Genomic DNA, 18,519 nt, shown 5'->3' on the forward strand with positions numbered 1-18,519 from the left:
CAGCACAGCGCCTCCTGCTGAGCCCCCCCCCGCTCCCCCCAGCACGGCACCCCTGCTGAGCCCCCACCCCGCTCCCCCCAGCACAGTGCCCCCTGCTCCTCTCCCTGCAATACAGTGCCCCCTACTCAGCCCCAAGCGCTATGGTGCCCCCTAGTGCCAGCAGCAGGACAGGATTTAACATGCTGGCAGGCTGCAGGGATCTCACCATAGAAACCAGCGATGGCACTGTGAGCCCAGGGGAGAGGCTCGACCCAGCAGAGAAGCAGCAGCGCAGCTGGGCACTGGCAGTTGTTACCTGGGTGAGGGGTGGGCAACCAGGTGCCAATGCAGGACCCAGCCCCCTCAGCATGGCCGGGCGCTGGGCTCAGGGCTTCGCAGGTCCCAGCTGGTCAGGCACAGAAGGCAGCTTCCCCGGGGTGTGTGTGTGTGTGTGGGTGGGGGAGTTGCCCCCCCCCCCTGCCGCCCCCCGTGGGCCTGGGCTTGGCCCCCGGCCCCCCGCCGCCCCGGCCCCCCTCTACAATCCCCCCCCCCCCAAGTTCCACACCCCACTGCATTCGGTTGCAGGATTGTCCACCCCTCCCTCCCACCACAGGGCTAGCCTGTTTCGGCGCCTCTCAGCCTGCCTGGGCATCCCCAGAACCCCACTCCCCAGCCTGTCTCAGCACCTCCCCACCTCAGCACCCCCTTTCCTAGCCTGCCTTGGCACCCCCTAGCCTTCCGCGGTGCCCCCCAGCACCTCCCACCTCAGGCCCTCACCTGCCTCAGCACCCTCCTCCCCAGCCTGTCTGGGCACCCCCCCACCTCAGCACCCCCCTCCCCAGCACCTCCAGCACCCCCCTCCCCAGCCTGTCTCAATGCCCCCAAGCACCTGCCTCCCCAGCCTGTCTCGGTGCCCCCCCACTTCAGCATCCCATTTCCCTAGCCTACCTTGCTGCCCCCCAGCATGCCTTGGCCCCCACCCCCCTCAGCACCCCCCTCCCCAGCCTGTCTCAATGCCCCCTAGCACCTGCCTCCCCAGTCTGCCTTGGCAGCCCCCCACTTCAGCAACCCCCCACCCCCACCCCTGCTGGGCTCAGTGTCCCCCCACCACCAGGCCCAGTCAATGTCAGCCCCCTATCCCCGCCCCCAGCCAGTTGTCTCCCCGGGGCGAGCCGCTGGGCGCCAGGCACCATGAATCACCAATGCGGGGAGTTGCCAGCTGGACATTTAATGTTCTCTTGTTCTCAACAGGAGCTGGTTAAACGCAGGGCCTGAGCCTCCCTACCCTGGTGGGCACTAACCCTGTCCCAGCCCTGAGAGCCCACAGGGCCCCGCGCAGGGAGAGCCGTGCCACCCTGCTCCTGCTCCACAGCCAGCAACCTGGGCCGCCAGAACCCCCTGCCATGGGCACCTCCCCACCGCAGTGTCTGGGATCAATGCTTCTCTGGGGGTGCAGCTGACTGCACCAGAGCGGGGGTGGGGGTCACGGAGCCATGGTACCCCACAGCCCATGTAGAGGGGCCTGCGGGTGGCAGGGAGGGGTCGGGATACCGGGGTAGAGGGGCCCGTGGACGGCAGGGAGGGGGCGGGATACCGTGGTAAAGGGGCCCGTGGGCAGCAGGGAGGGGGCGTGATAGAGGGTGTGCATGGGTCCATGAATCTGATCGGGGGGGGTGAATGACCCCCCCACCCCCTCAGTCCCCCTGTGCCTCCGGAGCACCCCCCACCCCGTCTTGCTGCGTCTCCGGCTCCCTCTGGGCCTTGCTCAGGGCTTCGGGCAGGGTGAGCAGCCGGCCAGTCTTGGGGGGCCAGGCCAGCTTCCGGGGCGCCGGCTGGGGGGCTGGAGAGAGAACAGGGTTAGAGGGTGGCCGGGGGGGCAGCACACCAGAGCCCAGGGGCACCCCCATGCCCAGAGCAGGGCCCTCTCTCCCTGGGCCTGGGATCCTGACATGCAGCAGGGGAGGGGGGTCCAGCCCCAGGCCAGAGACTGGGGGGTAGCTGCTGAGAACAGACCAGCTTGCTACACAGGGAGCAAAGCACGGGGTGGGGGGGCCCGGCACTGGCTGCCCCACTAGCTCCCCATGCCACACTGCCCCAAAACTTCTCCCAGTGCCCCATTGCCCCCCACCCCTCTAAACCCCACTGCCTCCAGCCTTCCCCAGTGTGACGAAGTGGGAATGTTCTTAATGTTTTCTCTGAAAACTGTGGTGTGTCTCAGTTTCCCCTGTGTTACTCAAGTATCTAGGTGATGGGATAAGGGGGGTGATCCTTGCAGAGACCCCTAGAGGGCAGGTGTGACTGCTGGTGGGCTGCAGAGAACGGCCCACACTCATGGCCAGGCCCCCTCCTCTGCAAGAACCAGCCCGAGGTGCTGGTGCAGACCAGAGACCAGGGGACCAGCTGGCCCAGGAAAGAGACAAAGGAAAGAGGAGAGGCAACGGGCAGCTGAAAGGGTCAGTCTCCTGGTTTGGGACTGGGGGGAAGAAGGGGACCGAGCCGAGGGCTCTGGACCTCCCCCACCCCTCCAGATGGACTCTGTTGAAAGTTCCTGATTTCTGTGCTAACAAGATCTGTCCTACGCCCTTTCCCATGACGAATAAACCTCCTGTGTCACACACTGGCTGAGTCCCGGTGACTGCAGAGTGGGGGTGCAGGGCCCTTTGGGGGGGGGTGAGGGTCCCCAGGTGGACTTGTTGCGGGGACCTCAAACCCTACTGCCCCCAAACTGTCCCCCCAAACCCACTGCCCCCAAACTGCCCCCATTCCAATAAACCCCACTGCACCCAGCCTCCCCCAGTGCCCCTCACCCCCCCAAACTGCCCCATCACCCCCAAACCCCACTGTTCCCAGCCTCCCCAATGCCCCTCCACCCCTCAAAACCCTACTGTTGCCAACCTTCCCCAGCTCCCCCCACCCCTACCCCTCAGAATCCCTCATGTGTCTCCCTTCATCCCTTGCTGCCCCCATCCCCCCCGAGCCCCTCCCTGCCAGACCCCCAAGGCCACAAGACAGCAAGAGGGCATGAAGCTGGATCTGGGGGGATGGGGTGAGGCAAGGAGACCACCCCCCCAAATCCTGCTGCTGGCCATCCCCCCTCACGCACCCTGCCCAATGCCACTGGGGGCAGGTCCCCACCCTCGGAGCAGCAGCCCCCGGCCCCACCCCAACCCCGCTGCTGGGGGCCAGGTCCGAGTGGGGGGGTGCCCAGCAGCACAGCATCACAAACAAGGCAGCAGACAAAGATCCCAGCCTCCTCTAGGGCAGAGCCTGCCCCCACCCCCCAGCTCAGCAGCCAGCCAGTCTCTGTATGCCCCCCACCACTGAGCACCTTGCTCCCCCCCTGCATGCCCTCCACCTCCCCAATGCCCATGCTGCCCCTTTGGGCTGAACCTCCCCCCCAGGCTGTGCTGTGCTACCCCCAGCGCCACCCCACGCTGTCTCCCAGCGCTGCCCTCCCAGCCTGTACTGTGCAGTCCCCTTCCCCATGCTGCCCCCACCAGGCTGTCCTCTCCATGTTGTCCACCCCACACTGCCTCTCCATGCCGCCCCCCACACTGCCCCACATGGCCCCAGGTACCCCCCATGACCCCTTGCACACCCACCTGCGCTGTCCTTGCCGATGGAGGTGAACTTGTTGCTGAACAGCACCTGGACGTGGTTGAGGAGGAACTCGACCACCACGGACTGGACCCGCACCTCGTGGAAGGCCTCCGCCCCGCTCAGCCCCACAGCCTCCAGCTCCAGCGACCTGGGGGGGCAGAGGGGCGCTCAGCGGAGCAGGCTGGGGGATTGGAACCGGTGCGGGGGGGGCTGGCAGGGGTGCACTCACCGGAGCAGGCTGGAGGGATTGGAGCCAGCATGTGGGGGCCGGTGGGAGGAACTAAGTGGAGCAGGTTGGGGGGATTGTAGGTGGGGGACTGGCAGGGGGGCAGGAGGGAGCAAGAGGGGAGCCAGAGACGGGTCGGAGGCACTTCCCGGAGCAGGTTGGGGGGTGGTAGCCAGTGCAGGGGACTCGCAGGGAGGGCGGAGAGGGTGTGGGGGGATGGCAGGGGGTCGGAGGGAAGCCAGAGGGGGATGAGGGGTACTTACCAGAGCAGGTTGGGGGGATGGTAGTCGGTGTGGGGGGATGGCAGGGGGGCCGGAGGGGAGCCAGAGGGGGCTGGGCGGCACTTACCGGAGCAGGTTGGGGGCCCATACGATGGCCAGGTTCTTGACGTGCATGCTGGTTTCTGGGCTGTGTGTGGCCACCCGCGCCAGGTGCCGCAGTAGGAACTCCAGGGTCCTGAGGGGGGCGGCAGCTGGTGAGGGGGATCCGGCCCCAGCCTGCCCTCCAATTACCCACAATCCCACAGGGCTCTGACCCCTCCAACTGTTATCCACACCCCTTGGGATCCCCCAGCCCTCAACCACCACCCAATCGTCACCCAAGGAGCCCTGACCTTCCCCTCAGCTGTCACCCATGCACCCCCCCAGCTGTCACCCATGGCCCCGTGGGGCCCTGACCACCCCGGGCGTCACCCACCATCCCAACCCCTCCACTGTCACCAATGCCCCCACCAGCTGTCGCCCATGACCCTGTGGGGCCCTGACCCCGCCGGGCGTCACCCACCACCCCAACCCCCTCAGCTGTCACCCACGGCTCTGCGGGGCACCAACCCCCCCTCTGGCCCTGCGAGGCAGGTACCTGTAGTGGGGCGGTGGCAGCTGCTGAATGACGTCATGCACCCGCACCAGGCGCTCCTCCTCGCCGGGCACCGCCACAGCTTCCTGCAGGGCAAATGGGCTGCCATCAGGGGGGCTCGGTTGTTAATGTGGGGGCGGGGGGATGTGGAGGCAGGAGGTTGGGGGGTAGGCAGGGGCTCACCGCAAACTTGTGGTAGAGCTGGTAGGTGAGCAGCAGGTTGGGGGGTTGGGCGTTAATGCAGGGGAGAACGTGGGGGATGCGGGGGCGGGAGGGAACGCGGGAGTTGGGGGGCAGGCGGGGGCAGCCCAGGGCTCACCGCGAACTTGTGGTAGAGCTGGTAGGTGAGCAGCGGGTTGGGCAGCTCACGGAAGTAGAGCTTGCACAGGGAGCTCACGCAGTGGATGTCCTGCAGGTAGGTCGCCCGGCCCAGCTCTGGCACCCGCTCGCTGTCGAACTCGTGCCTGGGGAAAGGGGAAAGCGGGTATGGCCGGGCCAGCCCTGCCCCCTAACCCAGCCACCCAACCCTGCTCCCTACACTCTGCCCCCCGCCCCCTGCCCCCTAACCCAGGCAACCAACCCTGCCCTCTAATCCTGCTCTCCTGTGCCATGCCCCCTGCGCCCTGCACTCTGCCCCCAACCCTACCCCCGTGCCCTACACTCTGCCCCCCAACCCTGCCGCCCTGCCTTCCGTGCCCTGCCCCCACACCCTGCCCCCACCCCTGCACCCTTCTTCCCTTGCCCTGCCCCTTCGCCTTATCCCCTAACCCTGGGGGCCAGTCTGGTACCACCCCACACAGTGCCCTGCACCCCCCCACACTTCCCTGCCTATCGCCAAATCCTGCGCCTCTCCTGTGCCCAAATCCCCCCCGCTGCCTGCCACTCCCCTGTGCCCACCCCACTATGCACCCCCAGCTCCCCATCCCCAGGCCTCACCGCAGCTTCTGGATGTTGGAGGCGACACCCGAGAGGCGATAGATCCCGTCCACCATGCCATGCTTCTCAATGAACTCTGAGCAGCAGCGCAGGACCTGGGGAACTGCACAAGGCACAGGATAAGCGTGGGGCACGGGAACAGATGGCAGCACCAAGACCTCCAACGCCAGGCCGGGGGGGAGCACGGCTGGGGGGATGGGAGGCAGTGTCCCATAGCGCCAGGCCAGGAGACGGGGTGCGGCCAAAGGACGGGGCATGGCCGGAGGGGTGGGGATGGGAGTCAGTGCCCCATAGCGGCAGGCTGGGAGATGGACGCAGCCAGGGTACAGGGTGCAGCCGGGGGATGGGAGGCAGCGCCAGGCTGGAGGAAGGGGCGCGGCCGGGAGCAGGGGAGGCAGTGCCCCATAGCGCTAGGCTGGGAGACAGGGCAAGGGCAGGGTTGGGGAATGACCAGGGGGATGGCAGGCAGTGACCCATAGTGCCAGGCTGGTGGATGGGGTGCAGCTGGGGGAGGATGGGAGGCAGTGCCCTACAGCGCAGGGTTGGGAGAGGGGGCACGGCCAGAGGACGGAGCACGGATGGGGGGATCAGAAGCAGTGCCCCATAGCACCGAAATGGGAGATGGGAGAAGAAGCAAGGCCAGGGGACGGGGCATGGCCAGGGGGAAAGGAGGCAGTGCCCCATAGCGCCAGGCTGGGAGATGGGGCAAGAGCAGGGAAATGGAAGGCAGTGCCCCATAGCGCCAGGATGGGAGAAGAGGCGTGGCCTGGGGACAGGGCACAGCCGGGGGAATGGGAGGCAGTGCCCCATAATGCCAGGCTGGGACAGGGGGCGTGGCTGGAGGGGATAGGAGGCAGTGCCCCATAGTGCCAGGATGGGAGCAGAGGCGAGGCCAGGGGACGGGGCATGGCCAGGGGGAAAGGAGGCAGTGACCCATAGCGCCAGGCCAGGAGATGGGGCACGGATGGAGGACAGGGTGCGGCCGGGGGGGTGGGAGGCAGAGCCCCATAGTGCTAGGCTGGGAGACAGGGTGTGGCTGGGGTGGATGGGAGGCAGTGCCCTATAGCGCCAGGCTGGGGGATGGGGCACGACCATGGGGGATGGGAGGAAGTGCCCCATAGCGCCAGGCTGGGGGATGGGGTCCAGCCAGGAGGATAGGAGGCAGTGTCCCATAGCGCCAGGCTGGGAGACGGGGTCCGGCTGGGGGGATTGGAGGCAGTGCCTCAAAGTGCAAGCCCGGGGGATGGGAGACAATGCCCTATAGACCAGGGGTCTCACCGTCGTGCCCCGAGTTCAGGAGGTGCTCCCCCAGGTCGCAGCCGAAGACGCGCTCACGCAAGATCCCGCGCTGCTTCAGTCGCTGCTTGCTGGGCCGTGACTTCATGAAGGTGCGAAGAAAACCGAGGAGCTTCCCATGCTTCTTACACACTGCGGGACACAGACCGTCATGAACCAGGAACAGCTGCACATAACACTGCATGGGGACAGCTCGCCCGGCACTGGGATGAAGCCGCCTCAGGGGCGGGGCAGCCAGGTTATAGCCACAGATAACACTGCACGGGGACATATCGCTCATTGCTGGGACACAGCCACACATAACACCACATAGGGACAGCTCGCCCCGCGCTGGCACGCAGCCACCGCTGGGGCGGGAGAACCGGGAATAGCCGCACATAACAGCACAACTGCTCACCCAGCGCTCGGACGCAGTCACCTCTGGGGTGGAGCAGCTGGGGACAACCACACATAACACCAAATTGGTACTGCTCGCCCAGCAATGGGACACAGCCACCTCTGGATTGGGCCAGACGGGAACGGGAGCACATAATGCCACATATGGACAGCTCGCCTGGCGCTGGGACCCAGACACCTCTGGATCAGGGCAGACGGGAACGGGAGCACATAATGCCACATAGGGACAGCTCACTTGGTACTGAGACACAGCCATCTCTGGGGTGGGGCAGGTGGGAACAGCTGCATATAACACTGCATGGGGACATATTGCTCGGCGCTGGGATGGAGCCACCTCTGTAGTGGGGCAGCTGGGAACAGCGACACATAAACCAACACAGGGAGGGTTCGCCTGGCACTGGGTTGCAGCCACTTCTGCAGTAGGGTGGAGAGGAAGAGCCACACATAACTCCACATGGGGACGGCTCACTCGGTGCTGGAGCACAGCCACCTCTAGGGTGGGGAAGGGGAAAACAGTTGCACATATCTCCGCAGGAGGACAGCGCTCCCGGAGCTTGGATGCAGCCATCTCTGGGGCAGAGCAGCTGATAACTGCCACACATAACGCCTCACAGGGACAGTTTGCCTGGTGCTGGGATGCAGCCACCTCTGGGGCGGGGCAGCCAGTAACAGCCACACGTAACACCTCTCAGGGACAGTTCACCTGGTGCTGGGACACAGTCACCTCTGGGGCAGGAGAGCCGGGAACAGCCGCACATAATACTGCAGGGGAAGAGCTCGTGCAGCACTGGGACTCAGCCATGTCTGGGGAGGGGCAGCTGGGAAGAGCCGCACATAAAACCACACCAGGAGAGCTCGCTTGGCTCCAGTACGCAGCCACCTCTAGGGTGGCACAGCCGTGAACAGCCGCACATAACACTACACGGGGACAACTTGCGCGGTGCCGGGACACAGTCACCTCCGGGGCAGGGCAGCCAGGAACAGCCGCACATAACTCCTCACGGGGACGGTTCACCTGGCACTGGGACGCAGCCATCTCTGGGATAGGGCGGACAGAAACAGACACACCACATGGGGACGGCTCACTCCATACTGAGATACAGCCATCTCTGGGGCAGGGCAGGTGGGAACAGCCACATATCATACCGCATAGGGACAGCTCACCCGGCGCTGGGATGAAGCCACCTCAGGGGCAGGGCAGCCGGGTTATAGCCGCAGATAACACTGCATGGGGACATATCGCTCATTGCTGGGACACAGCCACCTCTGGAGTGGGGCAGCTGGGAACAGCCGCATATTACACCACACAGGGACAGCTAGCTTGGCACTGGGACGCAGCCATGTCTGGGGTGGGGCAGCGGGGAAGAGACGCACATAACATTACAAGGGCACAGCTCGCTCAGGGGTGGGTCACAGCCACCTCTGGGGTGGAGCAGCTGGGAACAGGTGCACATACCACTGTGACAAAGTGAGGGATTTTCATGGTTTTTTCAATGGTTTGCATGCAGAGGGGTTGGGACTCAGTTTCCCTGGGTGTTACTGGTTTAACGAGGTTATGGGAGAGGGTTTGTTGTTACACAGGACCAGTGAGGGAATTAGGGACCCCTGCCAATGGCCTGGAGAATGGATATGCCAGCGACTGGTGACTGGGAGGCCCAGCTTAGGAGTCACAGCCAGTTCTGGCCAGAGGGAGGACAGTGGGCTGTGAAGAGAGGACCCTGGTCAGCTGACCAGCCAGTTCCAGCCAGAGGGGTACAAAGGACGGCTGAGAGGAGAGGAGGCCCAAGCGACCCTGTTTACCTGGACAGAGGCTGGTCTAAGGGAAGGTGCTATCAGATGCCCAGCTGGAAAGTGCAGGGTCTCTGGGCTGGGAGAAGAGAGCAGGCAGAGCCCACCAGGATGCAGGGGAGTCTTAGATGTGCTGTGCTGAGGGAGGCCAGGCCTGAGGGCCTTGAGAGTTTCCTGTGCTGTATTCAGACACCCAATAAACCCTGGCTGAGAGTCACTCCGGTCTAGAGAACAGGATGGCATTGTTCCCTCTGGGAGTAGAGGCTCTGGGGGTCCAGAGTTAGTGGACTCCCTGAGGGGGCCCACGGTGAGAGAGAGGCATGAAGGCTCAGAGAGGTGTGGTTCCAGGAGGCAGAGGGGCTTAACCCCCGAGAGAGAGTGGACCCCCGAGAAGGGCTGTCACACTGAAGGGGGTTTCCCCGAGGGACTGTACGGGGGCCAAGAGTGGGCACGACCTGTGAGTCTGTGACAATTTAGTAGCAGAGGATGGTTTGTGGATGCACCCTGTAGACGGTTGGCTGTGAGCACAGTCGCTTTTCAGTGAGTGGCTGCCAGCGATAAAAGGATGGAATTGAAGGAACCAGCATGGAAATGGTTTATAACCAGCTCCGTAAGAGGGACCTGGCATGTCTGTGCAGGGAGAGAGGGCTGAGTGTGGGGACACTCACTAAGGAGTGGCTGATTGCTCAGCTTGTAGAGAATGACCAGTCTGAGGAACAGGCTCCAGACCCCGCAGGGCTCCCGGGATGCCGAGAGAGCCGGGGAGTAGCCGTGGGGGGAAGTTCGTGTAGCAGCTGGGAGTCTATCAGACCCGACTCCCTGGAGGAGCTACGGAAGCTGGAGTTGGAGCTGAAAGTGAAGGAGCTGGAGCTGGAGGAGCAGCACGAGTTGGAGGAGAGGCGGGTTGTGATGAAGTGGGAATGTTCTTAATGTTTTCTCTAAATACTGGGTGGGTGCCTCAGTTTCCCCTATGCATTTCTTAAGTATCTAGGTGGTGGGTGTGCGATTGTTTCAGAGCCCTAGAGGGCAGGGGTGTGCAAGCGTCTGCGCAGAGAATGGCCAACACCCTGTCTCCCGGCAACTGATAGCCTGAGCCCCTCCCCTGCAAAGGTGCCAACTGAAGGTGTTGGAGAACAGAGAGACAAAGGGAGAGGAGGGGCTGGAGAGTTTCCATTTGGAGCTGGTTGGGAAAATGGAGGCGAGGCCAGTCAGACCTCCTGGCCTACCAAGATGGACCTGAGTGAGGGGGTCCTGTTGTCTGTACCTGCAAGACTGTCTTGGACTGTGTTCCTGTCGTCTAAATAAACCTTCTGTTTTACTGGCTGGCTGAGAGTCACGGTGAATCGCAGGATGGCGGGGGTGCAGGGTCTTGTCTCCCCCAACTCCGTGACATGGGCCAAGAGGGCCTGCCTGGGGGTAAGTGGGAAACGGCCCCAAGATGCCAGTTTTGTGGGGAATCTAGATACCAAACTGCTACCTCAGTTTAAGGAGGCGGGGGATATTGATGCCTACCTCACAGCCTTTGAGAAGGCTTGGGATCTGAACCAGATTGACCCCGCAGACAGGCTCCACTGTCTAACCCCCCCTGCTGGGTCCCAAGGCCATAGAGGCATTCAGCTAAATGGATGGTATTGAGACGGGGGACTATGACCTGTTCAAACAGGCTTTGCTGTTGAAGTCTGAACTGACCCCTGAGGCATACAGGAAACGATTCCGGGGTGTACACAAGATCTCAGGCATCACCTACAAGGAGGTGACTAACCTGCTGAGGGAATATCTCAGTAAGTGGGGGAAGGGCACAGGGGCCACTACCACAGAGGATGTGTATAACCTGGTGGGGTTGGAGCAGCTGTATGACATCTGCTCTCTAGACCTTAAGGTGTGGTTAGTGGACCGGAAGCCCAAAGATCTGCGCAGTCTGGGTGCACTGGCAGATGAGTTTGTGGACAGCAGATGGTGGGTAAGGAGGGATCCAAAGAGGCTGGGGTGCATGCTCACCTAAAAGGCAGTCAGCTGTGAACCAGCTGAGCGGCGAACAGCTGAGCGGCTAACAGAGGGAGTTTGACTGGGAGCTCACCTGGGGAGAGCCCCACTGAGGCTTTCATCTTGCAGGCTCCTCTGAGTAGTTGCTGCAACAGCTGAAGAAGCTCTTAGAAGGAAGGTGCTATGGATTGTGAGCGATCAGCTGTTGTGACCTGCACAGGATGTGCCATGATTGTCTTTCTTCCACAGGACAGAAGCGACTTTGTCTGTACAAAGTGCAAGCTGGTCTCCATATTGGAAGAAAAGATTCAAGGTCTGGAGAAACAAGCATCAACCCTGCATTGCATAAGAATTCCAAAGCTGCAGGAGGATCCCTCCTTAGAGAAGCTGAGGGCCCTTGCTGGCCACAGCAGTGCAGGATCCCAAGGGGAGGACTGCCAGGATATATTCCTCTGGGAGAAGGGATTCCTGTACTGGGAATGAGCTGGTTTGGGGCAAACTAAACCTTGGAAAGTCAGGAGGCAGTTGGTGGTTCCCCAGAGGTACCGACGCAGACTGTTGTACTTGGCCCATGATATTCATTAGAAGTTTTTAAGGTCAGACTTGACAAAGCCTTGGCTGGGATGAGTTAGTTGGAGATTGGTCCTGCTTTGAGCAGGGGGTTGGACTAGATGACCTCCTGAGATCCCTTCTGTCATAACTATAAAGGGAAGGGTAACAGCTGTCCTGTGTACAGTACTATAAAATCCCTCCTGGCCAGAGACTCCAAAATCCTTTTCCCTGTAAAGGGTTAAGAAGCTCAGGTAACCTGGCTGGCATCTGACCTAAAGGACCAATAAGGGGACAAGATACTTTCAAATCTTGGAGGGGCGGGGGAAAGGAAGGCTTTTGTTTGTGTTCTTTGTTTGGGAGTGTGTTCGCTCTCCGGACTGAGAGGGACCAGACATCAATCCAGGTTCTCCACATCTTTCTAAACAAGTCTCTCCTATTTCAAACTTGTAAGTAAATAGCCAGGCAAGGCATGTTAGTTTTCCTTTGTTTTCTCAACTTGTAAATGTACCTTTTACTAGAGTGTTTATCTTTGTTTGCTGTACTTTGAACCTGAGACTAGAGGGGAGTCCTCTGAGCTCTTTAAGTTTGATTACCCTGTAAGGTTAATTTCCATACTGATTTTACAGAGATGATTTTTACCTTTTTCTTTAATTAAAAGCCTTCTTTTTAAGAACCTGATTGATTTCTCCTTGTTTTAAGATCCAAGGGGTTTGGATCTGTATTCACCAGGGAATTGCTGAAGGTTTTTCAAGGCTTCCCAGGGAGGGAATCCATTGAAATGGTGGCAGCGGAACCAGAGCTAAGCTGGTAGTTAAGCTTAGAAGTTTTCATGCAGGCCCCTACATTTGTACCCTAAAGTTCAAAGTGGGGATATAGCCTTGACACCTTCCAACCCTGATATTCTATGATTCTCCTTTCAGGGCATCAGGGAGTACAGCACACCAGGCAGAGGCTGCTGCAGAACTTTCACTGGCCTGGCGTTTTTGACGCAGTCCAACAGGATTGTAGGTCCTGTGACTCCTGTCAGAGGGCGGGGAAAGCACCTCTGAGACCTTTGCCCATCATAGAGGAGCCTTTTCAGAAGGTGGCCATGGACATAGCAGGGCCCCTCAGCAGGGTGACCCAGTCGGGGAAGAAATACATTCTGGTGGTGTTGGATTTCGCTTTGTGCTACCCCGAGGCGGTGGCCTTGTCCTCTATCTAGGCAGACACCGTGGCAGATGCACTGCTGACCATTATCAGCAGAGTGGGGTTCCCCAAGGAGTTCCTTACAGACCAGGGGTCTAACTTCATGTCGACTCTGCTCCAGTGCTTGTGGGAGAAGTGTGGGGTCCAGCACACCTGGGCCTCGGTGTACCACCCTCAGTCCAACGGGCTGGTGGAGCGGTTTAATGGGGCCCTAAAAATGATGCTGAAAACATTAATGGACCATCACCCACGGGACTGGGTCAAGTATTTACCCCACCTGCTGTTCGCATACAGGGAAGTGCCCCAGGAATCCAAAGAGTTTTCCCTGTTTGAGTTGCTGTATGTGAGGAGAGTGAGGGGACCCCTGGACTTGATGAGGGACGAGTGAGTGGGGAAGGTTTCCCTCAATGGAGAATCAGTGATGGAGTATGTACTGACCTTCCGGGAAACGCTTGATTTAAGGTTTCCCGTGCCAGTAATACATGTTAATGTTTTTAGAAGGTTTCTTTCTATAAGTCTATAATATATAACTAAACTATTGTTGTATGTAAAGTAAATAAGGTTTTTAAAATGTTTAAGAAGCTTCATTTAAAATTAAATTAAAATGCAGAATCCCCCTGGACCAGTGGCCAGGACGCGGGCAGTGTGAGTGCCACTGAAAATCAGCTCGCGTGCCATAGGTTGCCTAACCCTGCTCTAGCATATATTGACGGCATCTGTGTCTTTAGTCAGACCTGGGAAGAACACGTGTCCCAAGTGAAGAGGCCTCCAGGATGCCAGACTGACCATAAAAGCTGGAAAGTGCAAGGTGGGGATGGCAGGGGTGTCATATCTAGGCCACAAGGTGGGGAGCGGCCACCTGAAGCTGGAGCCGGCCAAAGTGGAGGCAATCCAGGATTGGCTCACTCCCCAGACTAAGAAGCAGGTACAGGCTTTCATTGGGATGATGGGGGTACTACCGGAGGTTTGTGCCCCACTTTAGCTCCCTCGCAGCTCCCCTCACAGAACTTTGTAGGAAGGCAAAGCCAGACAAGGTGGTCTGGACCGAGCAGTGCCAGAGGGCTCTCTATGCGCTAAAGGGGGCATTCATCCAAAGCCCAGTGCTGGTATAACTGGATTTTAACAAACTCTTCCTGGTGTTCACCAATGCCTCAGACATGGGGCTGGGTGCGGTGCTGATGCAAACTAATACTAAGGGGAGAGACACCCCATTGTGTACTTGAGCAAGAAGTTGCTGCCCCGGGAGCAGCACTGTGTGGCCATAGAGAAGGAATGCCTGGCCGTGGAGTGGGCACTTAAAAAACTGCAGCCATATCTATTTGGGCGGCGCTTCACTGTGTACACTGACCATTCGCCCCTGACGTGGCTGCACCAAATGAAAGGGGCTAATGCCTAGCTGCTGAGATGGAGCCTGCTCCTCCAGGGTTATGACATGGAGGTGGTCCATGTGAGGGGGAGTGCCAATGTTATAGCCGATGCTTTATCACGGGGTGGGGGCCCTGAACTTCCCCAGATCACTGGCTAAGTTCAGACTTGAAGGGGGGAAGAGATGTGAAAATCCCCCACTTTGTCATGTTTTTTTCAATGGTTTGCATGCAGAGGGGGTGGGACTCAGTTTCCCTGGGTGTTACTGGTTTAATGAGGTGATGGGAGAGGGAGTTTGATGTTACAGAGGACCAGCGATGGAACTTGGGACCCCGGCCAATGACCAGGAGAATGGATACGCCAGCGACTGGTGATATGGTGACCAGGAGGCCTAGCTCAGATGCCATAGCTGGTTCTGGCCAGTGGGAGACAATGGCCTGCAGAGAGAGAACCCTGGTGAGCTGACCAGCCGGTTCCAGCCAGAGGGGTACAATGGAGGGCTGAGAGGAGAGGCTGAGAGGAGAGGAGGCCCAGGCAACCCTGTTTACCTGAACAAAATACAAAGGACAGAGGCAGGGCTTGGGGGCAGGTGATATCAGATGCCCAGCTGGAAGCAGGGGATCTCTGGGGTGGGAGGAGAGAGCAGGCAGAGCCCACCTGGATGCAGGGGAGACTTAGGGTATGTCCAGACTACCCGCCGTATCGGCGGGTAGCGATCGATTTATCGGGGATCAATATATCGCCTCTCACTAAGACGCGATATATTGATCCCCGAACGCGCTCCCCGTCGACTCCGGAACTCCACTGGAGCGAGCAGCGGTAGCAGAGTCAACAGGGGAGACGCAGCCGTCGATCCCGCGTTGTGAGGACGGGAGGTAAGTCGGAATAAGGGAGGCCGACTTCAGCTGAAGTTGCGTATCATACATCGACATACCCCTCCCCCCCCCCCCCAGTGTAGACCAGGCCTTAGATGTACTGTGCTGAGCGAGGCCAGGCCTAAGGGCCCTGAGTTTCCTGTGCTGTGTTCAGACGCTCAATAAACCCTCCTGTTTTACGCTGGCTGAGAGTCGCTCTGGTCTAGTGAGCAGGGTGGCATTATTCCCTCTGGGACTGGAGGCCCTGGTGGTCCAGAGCAAGTGGCCTCCCTGAGGGGGCCCACGGCGAGGGACAAATGTGCTAAGGCTCAGAGAGGTGCGATTCCAGGCGGCGGAAGGGCTTAACCCCCGAGAGAGAGTGCACCCCCGAGAAGGGCTGTCACATTGAAGGGGGTTCCCCCCAGAGACCGTACAGGGCCAAGAATGGGCACGACCTGTGAGTCCGTGACAGCCACCACATGGGGACAGCTCGTCCAGCATTCATATGCAGACATCTCTGGGATGGGCCAGCCGGGAACAGCATCACATGCCACCACATGGGGACAGCTCGTCTGGCACTGGGACGCAGCCACCTACGGGGTGGGGCAGCTGCGAAGATCTGCACATAACACCACAAGGGGAGAGCTCGCCCGGCACAGTGACGGAGCCACCTCTGGGGCAGGGCAGCTGGGAACAGCCACACATAACGCCTTAAAGGGATAGTTCTCCAGGCCCTAGGACACAGCCACCTCTTGGATGGGGCAGCCGGGAACAGCCACACATTACGCCTTACAGGGACAGTTCTCCTGGCCCAGGAACACAGCCACCTCTCGGGTGGGGCAGCCGGGAACAGCCACACAAAGAATTTTTCACTTGACCAGAGCTCAAATTGCTGGCGACAGCTGTCCTGGTGGTGGGATACAGCCAACACTGGGGCAGGGCAGAATGGAACTGATGCATGTAACAACACACGGGGACGACTCATTTGGTACTGGGACACAGCCACCTCTGGGGCAGGGCAGTTGAGAACAGCCGCACATAACACCGCATGGGGACAGCTTGCTTGGTGCCGGGACACAGCCACCTCTGGGTTGGGGCATCTCTAGACTGATTCTTGCCTGCATATTTATACCTGCCTCTGGAAATTTCCACCACGTGCGTCTGGTGAAGTGGGTATTCACCCACGAAAGCTTATGCTCCAATACTTCTGTTAATCTATAAGGTGCCACAGGACTCTTTGCTGCTTTTTACAGATCCAGACTAACATGGCTACCCCTCTGATACCGGGCATCCGGAAACAGGTGCACATAACACCTCACGGGGACCGTTCTCCTGGTGCTGGGATACGGCCACCTCGGGTGGCGCAGCTAGCAAAAGCCGTACACATCACTACACAGGTACAGCTCGGCCAGTGTTGGGACACAGCCGCCTCTGGGGCAGAGCAGTCGGGAACAGACGCACATAAATCCACACGGGGACAATTCGCCTAGCACTGGGACGCAGCCACCTCTGGGGTAGGTGAACAGGAACAACCACACATAACACCACATGGGGATGGCTCACTCTGTGCTGGGACACAGCCATCTCTGGGGCGGGGCAGGTGGGAACAGCTGTATATAATGTCACATGGGGATAGCTCACCCAGCGCTGGGATGCAGCCAGCTCTGGGGTCAGAATGATATTGTAGTGTTTCCCCCTGCCTCCCTTATTTAGGACCCCTGTACCAGCTGTACTGTACTTACCCAATGTGGGGGAGAGGGGCCCCTGAGGTGTGAGGACCCCAGGGATGCTGGCGCCCGTCCCGTCTGTGTCTGTTGGGGGTAACAGAGGGGAAGAAATGGGATTGGGATGGTGGAGACAGAGCTCCGCCTCTCCCCTCCCCCGCCCCAGCACAGGGTCACCCTGGGTCACCTCTCCATGGAGCAGACATGGGCTGGCCCTGCTGAGCACCAGAGCCCAAGACATGCTGCACAGTGCCAGAGAGACCCCGGAGTCCCAGGGGAGACCCCAGCTGGGGGGAAAGGATGCTCCCACCTCCCAACACCCCCTTACCCAACCCCTGCACCCCATCCATGCCGTACCGACACCCCAGTGTCCCCTGCCTTGCCCCTATATCCCATCCCCTCCATAACCCCACACCGTCCCCTCCGTACCCCAACACCCCCTTACCACATCCCTGCACCCCATCCCCTCCATACCCCCACACCCCACCGCCCCTGCCATACCCCTACTCTGTCCCCTCCGTACCCCCACACTCCTTGCCCTACCCCTACACCCCACCCCCTTTACCCCCACAACCCAGCACCCCTTACCCCACCCTCCCTTACCCCAACACCCTATTTCCTCCCAAGTCCCTGCCCCCAGCACACCTTCCCCATATCCCCCATACTCCTGTGCCCCTCACCCTGTCTTCCCCTAAACACCCTGATCCCTACCCCCCCCCCAAGTCCCCAGGGCCCCTCTTTGTGGGGGAGCAGTACCCCAGCTGCGGGGCCCAGGCATCACCTGCTTTGAGCTCTGGCGCCAGGCGGTCCGGGAAGAGCTCAACACACTCGCTGGGGAAGAAACCGACCTGGCGAGATAGACAGATGGGGTCAGGATCCACTGCCCCACCCCCAATAGCTGAACATGGGGGTGTGACCTTATTGACATGAACGGTGACCGTATAGATCATTGTTGCAACCAAGGGCCTATAGTGCTACCAAATCTTGTACGGAGGAGGTCAAGTAAGGTGTCTATGGAATGGTTATGATGTGCTGGATATGATTATGCTATCAGTATGCATGTATCATTTTTGTATTTAAAGTTATAAGTATTGGCTCTATACTGTCTGTATTTCAAACTTGTGCTATGCTTCTGGGTGACACCCCAGACAGTTTGGCATCAGCACTGCCTAGCCTGCTTGATGGCCCATTAAGGACCATCAGTTACACAACTGACCCATTGAGAGAAGGCAGATACACCTTATGACTCAGCAAGGCAGGCAGGGACTTGCCTATGGAGAGGACTCGAAGGCTTCCAAGCCATGTGCTGGGCAGCTTGTGTTTAAAACAAAGGAAGCACAGGCCACATGGCAAGAGACTATAAAAGGCAGCTGCATCGTCTCCATTTTGTCTTCAATCCTGCTTCTTACCTCTGGAGGAACTTTGCTACAAACTGAAGCTCTGAACAAAGGACTGAATGACCCATCCAAGCTGTGGCTGTACTCCAGAGACTTAACTTACGCCAGCAGTTTATTCCATCACTGCTACAAGCCTGAACCAAGAACTTTGCCATTACTGTATGTAATCGATTCCATTTAACCAGTTTTAACTCTCATCTATATTTCTTTCTTTTTATGAATAAACCTTTAGATTTTAGATTCTAAAGGATTGGCAACAACGTGATTTGTGGGTAAAATCTGACTGGTATATTGACCTGGGTCTGGGGCTTGGGCCTTTGGGATCGGGAGAACCTTTTTTCTTTTACTGGGGTGTTGGTTTTCATAACCAATCATCCCCA

At 59.5% G+C, this 18,519-nt stretch overlaps 1 protein-coding gene across 1 annotated transcript in view; it reads right to left on the bottom strand.

The window, feature by feature from the left end:
• ARHGAP33 (Rho GTPase activating protein 33) overlaps positions 1-18,519 on the bottom strand; it is a gene marked incomplete in the record, with an annotated part of 52,543 nt that overhangs the window by 14,638 nt on the left and 19,386 nt on the right. Inside the window, 8 exon segments of the mRNA XM_034756630.1 lie at positions 3,582-3,727; positions 4,154-4,261; positions 4,664-4,746; positions 4,980-5,124; positions 5,597-5,699; positions 6,875-7,024; positions 16,761-16,829; positions 17,524-17,590. Coding sequence (XP_034612521.1) covers positions 3,582-3,727; positions 4,154-4,261; positions 4,664-4,746; positions 4,980-5,124; positions 5,597-5,699; positions 6,875-7,024; positions 16,761-16,829; positions 17,524-17,590 — 871 coding nt within the window.

This window comes from Trachemys scripta, chromosome 24 (assembly GCF_013100865.1).
Source record: "Trachemys scripta elegans isolate TJP31775 chromosome 24, CAS_Tse_1.0, whole genome shotgun sequence".
NCBI lineage: Eukaryota > Metazoa > Chordata > Testudines > Emydidae > Trachemys > Trachemys scripta.